The following is a 10,749-nucleotide window of genomic DNA, read 5'->3' on the forward strand; positions in this document are numbered from 1 at the left end:
ATTTGATTCGTTTTTAAGAGTATATTAAAAATATCTAACTTTTATAATTATTACAAATACGTAGCTAAAAATATTTAGCGCGTAAAAATCACGTTCACAAACGTGATAAAAAAAACATGTAAAGTGGAGTTGAATAGAGGGAATAATAAACTTTGCCAACATTCAATTTCCCGCTGGCCACCTCCTTAAATCCTTTCTTTTCTCTTCTCCTGACCATTTGATAGTGAGTTCAATAAATGCAAACATTCAATTTTCTCTCCTAAACTCACTAACTCCCACTCCCCTCTCTTTCCACTACTTTACCCAACACCCACCGTCGGTCACACTCTCTACTAACCACCATACTCCCTTCCAAAATTACCAATCTACCCTTCCTACCTCTTCATTTCCTTACCTCTTAAGGGCATTCTTGACAACTCAACTCCTTAAATTTCTGTAAGCTTACATTTTTTACTGTCTTTTTTTCACCTTATTTCTGCATTTTGTAGCCGTTATATTTCAGTATATTAAGCATTTTAACCCTAATTTTTCACAAAAATAATTTTTGGGTTTTGTAAAGCTCATTAAAACGTGAAATGGGTACTTTTATTTAGTTGCTTCACCCACTCAAAATCACATCTTTTTCACTTTTTTTCCCCACTTTTTATTATTTTTCTTTAAAAAAAATTAAAAATATTTCTGGGTTTATTACAGCTCACCTAAACATTACCTGGGTACTTTTCATAATCTCTTAAATCCTTCAAAAATTGCATCTTTTACTCCTTTTTCTCTTATTTTAGTAATAATATGATTATTTCTGGGTAGTCCAAAAATTGCATCTTTTTCACATTTTTCTCTAATTGAAGTAATAGATTTATTTAGGCAGTTCTTAAAATCTAGTAAATCCTCCAAAAATTGCATCTTTTCACCTTTTTCCCCAAATAAAATGAGGAAATTAACCCTAATTTGTGTTGCAATTACTACATTAGTAAGTTTATTACTCCCATTGTGTATAAGTTCAGTATCTAGTTCACTAAATGATGATGTATTAGGTTTAATAGTGTTTAAAGCAGACATTGTGGACCCACATGGTAAATTATCATCTTGGAATGAAGATGATGATAATCCATGTAATAATTGGGCTGGTGTAACATGTAACCCTAGATCAAATCGTGTTTCTGAGCTTAATCTCGACGGTTTTTCGCTTTCGGGTCGATTAGGGAGAGGGTTATTGCAGTTACAGTCACTTAGGAAGTTGGTTTTATCAAGAAATAATATTACAGGAAGTTTTAGTTCTGCTTTAGTGAGACTTTCTAATTTAAGAATACTTGATTTAAGTGAGAATTCATTCTCTGGTGTGTTATCTCCTGACTTTTTTCAACAATGTGGGCCTTTGAGAAGTGTTAATTTGGGTTTTAATAAGTTTTCGGGGTCGATTCCGAGTAGTTTGAGCTCTTGTGTTGGGATATCTGTGCTTAATTTGTCGAATAATATGTTTTCTGGGAGTGTTCCTACTGGAATTTATGGTTTACATGGGTTGAAATCGGTTGATTTGTCGAATAATGTGTTGAGTGGTGTTATTCCTAGTGGTATGGATGGTTTGTATAACTTGAGAGCTCTAGATTTGAGTAGAAACCGGCTTTCTGGGGCGGTACCGGAGGATATTGGAGGGTGTTCTTTGTTGAAGTCACTTGATTTAGGTGGGAACATGTTGACTGGTAGTCTACCTATTTCTGTGCTGAATTTGAGCTTTGTTGGGAATGTGAATCTTAGGGGGAACTTGTTTACGGGTTTAGTTCCCGAGTGGATTGGTAGAATGAGGGCACTTGAGACTCTTGATCTTTCGAATAATAATTTTTCGGGTTTTCTGCCAATTTCTATGGGTAATTTAAGGGCATTAAAGGTTATAAATATGTCTATGAATGGTTTAACCGGAGCATTGCCTGAATCTATGATTGGTTGTTCAAACCTTCAAATCATAGATTTTCGGCAAAATGTGTTGAATGGTGAGTTGCCTAAGTGGATTTTCAAGGTGGGTTTGCAAGAAATTTTGCTCTCAGAGAATAAGTTGAGTGGAACCATGGATGCTTCAATATCCTCGGCCGAGTCCATTTCATATAACAGTCTTCAAGTGTTGGATTTGTCCCATAATGGGTTGTCTGGGGGTATTCCATCATCATTGGTGAAATTTAGCAGCTTGGAGTTCTTGAACTTGTCTAAGAACTCTTTGATAGGCGGAATACCGGAAACTATTGGAGGACTTAAAGCATTGAAGGTTGTTGATTTAAGTGATAATCAGCTGAAAGGGAGCATTCCTTCTGAAATCGGAGGCGCTACTTCTCTGCGCGAGTTGATATTGAGAAAGAATTTGATTGCTGGGAATGTACCTACTTCTCTTGAGCATTGTACTTCACTCACTCTTCTGTAAGCATTCCGTCTTTATCTCATATCTTCTTCATATTCTATCTCATAGGCTATTCTATCTGACAGTCACTATGAATTTGAAATGGCTCACGAAATTGTCTGCACTTCTTATAATATGAAATCGCGGTTACATGATGCTAGTGTGCGCACGGCACGGCACTGGGGTAATACTGTCGTTATATTCGTGGATGTGGTGTCTAATTTGAAATGGCTCACGAAATTGTCTGCACTTCTTATATTATGAAATCGCTGTTATATGATGCTAGTGTGCGCACTGCACGGCACTGGTGTAATACTGTTGTTATATTTGTGAATGCAATGTCTAATTTGTTGCTAGGTATGGCCTTAAACCGTGAAATCTACAGCATTACTTATCTGAAATCCGGCCATAAGCTTCTCTGTCTATGTGCCCTTCGTTTATCTGAAATCGCTCATTGGTTTTGGTAATGCTATGCAGGGATTTATCACACAACAGTTTAAACGGACCGGTACCTGTTGCTCTTTCAAAACTTGATGAACTACAATTCGTAGATCTTTCTTTCAATTATCTTAGTGGAAGTCTACCGAAACAGCTAGAAAATCTCCAGCATCTCCAATCCTTCAACGTTTCACATAATAATCTCCAGGGTGAACTTCCTGGCGGTTTCTTTAACACCATACCTCCCACATCTGTCATGGGAAATCCGTCTCTTTGTGGATCTTCTACGAAACGATCTTGTGCTGCAGTGCTTCCTAAACCCATTGTTCTAAATCCCAACTCCACTGGTGAAATTGTGTCGGGTTCTTCTTTACCCCCTCAAGTGGCTCGGAAGAGAAACATCCTTAGCATTTCTGCCTTAATTGCTATCGGGGCTGCTGCTGTTATTGTAGTCGGTGTGATTGCCATCACGGTTCTAAATCTGCGTGTCAAGGCATCAGCATCTCATTCTGCTGCTGCCCTTGCATTATCAAACGGCGATGATTTCAGCCATTCCTCCACCGATGCCAATTCTGGAAAGCTGGTAATTTTCTCAGGCGAGTCTGAGTTCAGCACTGGGACCCATGCTCTTCTCAACAAGGACTGTGAGCTCGGTCGTGGTGGGTTTGGGGCGGTATACCGAACCGTCCTTCAAAATGGTCGCCCTGTTGCCATAAAGAAGCTCACTGTCTCTAGTCTGGTCAAGTCCCAAGACGATTTTGAAAGGGAGGTTAAGAAGCTTGGGAAAATACGACATTCTAATCTCGTCTCACTTGAAGGCTATTACTGGACTACATCACTTCAGCTACTTATATACGAGTTTGTGTCCGGCGGAAGTTTATACAAGCACCTTCATGAAGGACCGGGTGGCAACCACCTCTCTTGGAACGAGAGATTCAACATAATTCTCGGTATGGCTAAAGGGTTATCCCACCTGCACCAGCTAAATGTCATCCACTACAATCTCAAATCAAGCAATATCCTCATAAGCGAGTCCGGTGACGCTAAAGTCGGAGATTTCGGCTTAGCAAGACTCTTACCAATGTTGGATCGGTACATCCTAAGCAGCAAGATTCAGAGTGCACTAGGGTACATGGCACCTGAATTTGCATGCCGGACAGTTAAGATTACCGAGAAATGTGATACCTACGGCTTTGGAGTGTTGGTCTTAGAAGTAGTGACGGGTAAAAGACCCGTAGAATACATGGACGACGATGTGGTTGTACTGTGTGACATGGTCAGAGGAGCACTCGAAGAAGGGAAGGTAGAAGAATGTATCGATGAGCGGCTTCAGGGAAAATTCCCTGCAGAGGAAGCCATTCCAGTGATCAAATTGGGATTGATTTGCACATCTCAAGTTCCATCAAATCGACCAGATATGCGAGAAGTTATTAATATCCTCGAGTTAATCAGGCATCCCTCAGAAGGCCAAGAAGAATCAGTGTAAGCAATTAGCTTTTTAAAAGACGGTCTCAAACTTTAAAAGGTACCTCAGAGTGTGAGACCGTCTTTTTCAAGCATTTGTGCAGTGCAAGTTCTGTCGCGAGTGCTGTAGCAAGTAGTAACAATTGAATCATCCATTGAAGAGGATTCCGGTCATTGCATTGATGCATTAGCATGACAAGGTCGGATCATCCTCCGGAAATTAATTTGTTGTCATGTTTGTTTATTAGTTTTTGTATAACCTTAGCTTCTTCTTTGTAGAATTGGTGTATGTTATAATTAATGATTTAACGCCCTGTTTTGCCCTAATTGGTGTTCTGTTTCGCCTTTTCTGTCGCTTATGATTAAGCAAAAAATCTCATTTGTAACCGTCTTCAGCTTAAAACGGCCTCTTTTATGCTATGTGTTACATTTAATACTGCTTACACTAATTCTTATATTTTTTTCTCAAGAGGTACTGACTACTGCCTACTGGTTATAGTTTACTTTGTTGTAAGTATAAGACGGTTTTAAATAAGGTTAATCGATGATTAAAATGCAAATTTGTAGAAAATGTGAGGTAAATTAGTAGTATTATTGGTAGCCCAACCCAAGCTTTGCAGCAAAAAGCTTGTGGATTCTTGCTGTAAAAAAAGGGATCAGCTTTATTACAAGAATACATTCACAAAGCACCAAATATTTCCCATGTGATTCTTGGGATTTATACCATCATTTAAACGACTCCCGCCAATTTTTCAATTGAAAAATATTTTTGCATGAAAACTATTAGCAGTCAGGATTCTCTCCATTACTTGAAAAGAAATTCGATTATTAGTGTTGACGACTTGACGGAATTTGAACCTAGATTATGACTTTATGAGTACGATATGTAATACTACCTACTCTGTATTTACTAGTACTTTTTTTTTGTTGCCAATCGCGATGTTTAGCATTGATAATAGTGCGTAACCACGTCGTCGTGAATGCTCTTTGAAAAGGCAAGAGACTAAGCAAGACGTTGCTCTACTCCCATGGATAAAGATGGAACAGCGAAACACTTGACATACTTTTATGATTTTAGCGACTAATCTAGTTATTTGTGTGGTCATTTTAATACTTTTAGGGACAATTTTAAGTGGTGTGACCAATGACAACCTAGGGAAGAGGATTAATTAAACAACAATTTCATTGTCAAAAGTGAATTGAGAGTCTTGAGCAAATGTCAAGATTGTTGGACTTGAACACCTACTTCAATGCCATTACTCATAATTTTAGCTTTCAAACCAAAAATAAGAATATCTAGCTAAATTTGCTCCTTGTCATTGTCAATTGCTTTTGACAATTAGGGCACGTATTAGCAAAATCGTCATTAGTATTTTGTTTATGACAAACAAATTACATCTGATTTCTTTTATGACAGGTATATTTACGTTATAAAAATTAAAACAGGTTAAATAACACTATATTCGAAATAGATGGAATAAGGTTTTATTAATAGTAACATAAGTACATTAACATTATGCTTCAAACTCTAAGTTTCAAACTCGTTTTTTGTGTTTTATTTGACTCGTTTTAAATTTTAGATGGAGATATGGATCTGGAAAAGAATTTGAATCACATGAAATCCCCGAGAAACGCTCCACTATATTCGCAAATTTCACAATTTCACCTCTATGTTAGAGACTAGAGTCCCTCCATTTTCTATGTAAAAGTACAAATCTTGAGCCCTCCTATGTCTTTAGAAGATTAAATTCTTCTTAATTGTTTTGTTTTCATGGGCAACCACGATTTCACAAGTACCTAAGGTTTGACTATCCTCTTTTGTTTGGGTATTCCTAGTAAAATTATCATAGTTTTCCATGTATGTGCATAGATTAAAACTTACAAAGTTACAAGTGTTACATGTTCGTAGTCGATGCAGATATTTAACCGGTTACTGTTCATTAGTAGAAATATATAGTCTTGTGTTTTATTATGTTTTGTTTTATATTGGAGTATATAACATGGTTTAGAAAACCATGATACTGAAATATAATACATTATTTATCCTTGTCAAAAAAAAAAAGTGTCCTAGAAAAAATTACGGAATAAACTTTATCATTAAAGCGTATTTTGTAGAGTTAATCAGTCCTTTTATTGATTAAACTCTTAATTACAAAGTAATATTCTATTCTTCTCAGCTGTTTATTTACCTTTTATTCGTTATAAAAAGTATTTTAATAAAAAAAGCAAATAAATAAATAATTAAGACGAGAATACTATAACAATATCCACTTATCAAGTTTAGTGACTAGACTAACACTTTATTGCTTAAAAGTTACCAATGGTGCACCATTTACTCATGAAAAAGGATGTTGTATGGCAATATCCATGTACGGAGTATATTCTTTTGCTTTTAAGCTCATGTAGCATGCATTGTTAAAGGATGGGTAAAAGCAAATTCACTATTTACCCATAAATTAGTGAAGATAGTATAAAACCTTACGTAAAACACGATTATACCCATAAATTAGTGAAGATATTCAAATCAATTTCTTCTAAACATTTGAAGATGATTTTACACAAGAAGTTTGTTAAATGTATCTTTCAATAGGGCATAATCTTACCTCAATAGCTCTGTTTTACACAATTTTTATGTAACACGCCTTAATAAAAACGACTGTTAAAAGAAAATAAAACGATTTTATACAATTTTTTCCGGTACATATCTCAAGGGAGTGAATGACCCATAACTCCATAATGCCCATAATATTGTACGAGTAGAATATTTTAGACTTTATTGAGAAATGAAATGAGTGTCTCTTGCAAAAAAAAACCCTGTGTAGCGCATGATGTTTGTTTGCCACAATGAGGCAAATGGGTCTATTACTATAGTTTAAAGCTAAAGTTGTGACATTTTTATGTCAGCCTTCCATTTCTTTGAGGATGAATGCATGATGTTGCCATCATTTTCTTCATAAAGCCTAAAGTATGTTTTATGCATGATTGAGGTTGGAAAACTAAATAAAAAGAAACTATATTGGAGTACTAGATTATGCTTTATAAACAATTTAAATTCTGAATGAAAAACGAAATCGTTCTGGTTACGGTATAAATTGATATGAACGTCATCCCCTATGGTCACGCAACACTCATGTCTCCTGTAGACAGGGGCGTAGCCAGACCCGAATCCTAGGTGGGGCTGAAATTAATCCTTTCATCTTCGACTTAAATATGTCGACGAAATTAAAATACTTTAACATATCTGTTATTGTACATGTTATCAGTTTTCGATAACACTTATCTAAATATGTTTCAAAATGTATAAATACAAAATTAAAAATTATTAATTGAGTATTATAGGAAAATATTTAGAAATTAATAAAGAATGTGTATGGAACAAATAAAAAATTGGTGTAAGGGCAAAAAATATTACATGAATAATTGTAAAAATTGTAGCGTCAAACTCATGGTATCAGCGGATAAAACAAGGGGTGGGAAAGTCTTAATCGATGAAAAGAAGAGGATTTAAAAAAAGGTAAAAGCTGCTCTAAGAGGAATTGAACCGTAGACCAATTCAATGACCAATTGTGCTAATACATAACAATTCAAAAAGGACCCCGGGCCATGGCCCACGATTGTGTATGTAACTCAACCATAAGGAGTTGGAATTCATATGGCAATAGGTTTTGGTATAGACGGGTGGGACGAACAGACGGGTAAAGACCTCTAATAAAATGGGTAGGGGGGACAAGGTGGGGCACCCCCCATGTGCTTCTCACTTTATGGTAAATGGGTATTTTGTGAGGGAAAATGGTATCCGTCTATACATATAGACGGATAGTGTCCGTCTATAATGAGAATTTGTGTTCATATGGTATGTTCAAAATTATCATAGAGAATTAGTAGATGATATATGAAAGATGTATGTATCAAATGACTACCAGCTTCTCATATTTATAGTGGTTGGAGAGAAAAGGCAGAGATCAAAGTGACTAATTAATAATCATAAAGTTAAGATTAACGAAGTTTTTAGTTAAATTTTTCGAATTTTTTCGATTAACCTTATATTATTATTCATCTACCCCTAAGCTCAAATCATGGCTCCGTCACTGATCGAGTCCATATACTCCTCAAGAATAAACAACGGTATAGGGTAAGACTCCAGGGTACACAACTACATATCTTATACTCCGTACAATAGATTCGAAAGAGATCAAACCGAAGAGGTCTAATTGTCTTAACCTAATGATTAAGAGAGATATACTAAAAATGAGCCACATATTCGAATCTCCTTCCCTCACATGTAGTATACTCCCTCCCATTCATAATAAACCTCCCATTTCATTTTGGCACAAAAATTAAGGAAACACACTACCCCACCTTATAATTAAATTTGGACCACACAAATACACTACCCCACCATACAATTAAATTTGGACCACACAAACACTTACCAAAAAAGGAAATAGGGAGGTTATTGTGAATAATCGAAAAAGGAAATGGGGAGGTTTATTATGAATGGGAGGGAGTATTATATACCAGCCTTACGTCTTTATTTGGCAGGAAAAAAAAACAAAGAGATGATACATTTTCTTTTTATATATGAGCTTTTGCTTGAAACTAGCAAGTAATTATTGAATACACTTACTTTATTTTGTGAGGGAAAACGAAAATACGTAGTTTCTTTTTTTTTCTTTGGAGGAAAAAACCTCCGAAGAGGTTACATCATTTCATTCATTTGACGAGAAATAGAGTCGACAAAAGTTTGAGCCATTGTTCACATTTGCCATCTTTGCTAAATACATGCGCACATATGTTTACAAGTTGGGCCTTAGAATAAATATAGATGGTATATGTTTTGCATTTTGATCCATGGGCCTAAAAGGTTTCTTGGGCTATGTGCACGAATATGGGTCGTTGTTGCTTATGGGAATTATAGTAAGACAGGCCCAGTTAGTGCTGTCCCACAATTAGCCATTTGGGTCGGATTCCGGGTCGGAACAATTTCAATATTCATCATTTCATGTATATCCCGGTTTGGGTCGGATTGGGTTATTGGACTTTTGCTCAAGAAAAATTATTGACTTTGGATCGGATTGGGTTATTCGGACTTTTGCTCCTTTCCGGCTCGCCTATATCTGGTTATTTCAAGTATGGGTAATTTTAAGCACCATTTATATACGGAATAATATTTTATTTTTTGAGAGTGCTAATATTTTTAATTGGTTTTATAGTCCTAATTTCTATATTCTGCCTTTTTTTCTTGTCTCTTTTTGCCTTAAGATAACATATAATTTTCTTTGTAAAAAAAAAACATATAATTTTCATGTGTTCTAGAGTTGTTCATGACTCGTTCCGTTCATTGAACCAACTTAAAAAAGAAACTACCGACTACGGATAATGTAATTTTAAAAATTTACAAAGACCAATCCATAAACCCTGCAAAACCCTAGTAACCTGTTATCTTTGCAAATCGGACTGTATATGAAACACGCTCGCATTTGATCACCTCGAGTCTAGAGGCCGCAACTAATAATACGAAACAAGAAAGCCCATCACTTTTCTGGTTATCTGCTTAGTTTGTCGAACTCGTAATTTGTAGCTTGATAATATTGTTCACTATCTATAGTTGCCTAGTTGATAATATTGTTCTTGTTTCGACCACAAGCTAATATACAAACTCGCTCATTTAGAAGCAATTGCTCCGACTCAATATAACTCTTCAGTCTTCATAGGTCGACTTCAACAATGTTTCAGTATTGGCTGCTGCAGGGGATAAATCTATTTAGAATATATGCGGTCCCTCACTCCCGTCTAATTGGAAATTATGCGCTTTGTATGATCTCGTTATCAGTGTGGGTCGCGAATTCTGCCTAAGTGATCTTTACCTAAGTTATTTGGTTTAAGAAAACGATAGATGATAAAACATGATTCTTATTTCTTAAATCTTACTAGTAAAACACAGTAGTAGGCTAATTGACAAGTTTCGCGGTATATATTCTCTTTGAAGACGGACACATCTTTTCTTTTTAACAATCATAAGATGCTTCTGCCATTTTCGCTTTTCTTTGCAACAATCATAAGATGCTTCTGAGTTCTGCCAGTGTTTGAGCTTAAGCGCGCGCTAAAGAGACTATTTTTTAAAATTAACCCCTTACAGCAGAACAGAATAGATAATAAGTCGAGTATTAAAAATTGGGATACACTGGCTGACAGTATTAAGATGATTATGAATTCAAATATCTAAAGAATTTCATTACGATGTTTTATGCAAGCGAATTTGAACTTCTACCAAAAAAAAAAGATCAAAATGTATGATACAGTAACAGCACTCTATTTTCTTGGTGAGAGTAGACGTACAGCATCATGATAACTGTACCTGTACTGGACTACTGGAGAACAGGATTTACCGTCATCTGATCTCGCTCCGTGTATTCAGTTGTCCAGCTCTCACTGCATTCCACTGTACATATTGTCCTGAAAAA

The 10,749-nt window shown here is 35.9% G+C and overlaps 1 protein-coding gene across 1 annotated transcript; it reads left to right on the plus strand.

Annotated features, from left to right (window-relative positions):
- The first annotated feature begins 208 nt into the window (after positions 1-208).
- Positions 209-4,612, plus strand: LOC141598738 (uncharacterized). The gene is made up of 2 exons (XM_074418487.1): positions 209-2,403; positions 2,861-4,612. Exons 1-2 carry the CDS (start codon positions 926-928, stop codon positions 4,305-4,307), a joined length of 2,925 nt encoding a protein of 974 aa, XP_074274588.1. The 5' UTR covers positions 209-925; the 3' UTR covers positions 4,308-4,612.
- The last annotated feature ends 6,137 nt before the right edge of the window (positions 4,613-10,749 follow it).

The sequence above is a fragment of the Silene latifolia genome, chromosome 9 (assembly GCF_048544455.1).
Source record: "Silene latifolia isolate original U9 population chromosome 9, ASM4854445v1, whole genome shotgun sequence".
Classification (NCBI taxonomy): domain Eukaryota; kingdom Viridiplantae; phylum Streptophyta; class Magnoliopsida; order Caryophyllales; family Caryophyllaceae; genus Silene; species Silene latifolia.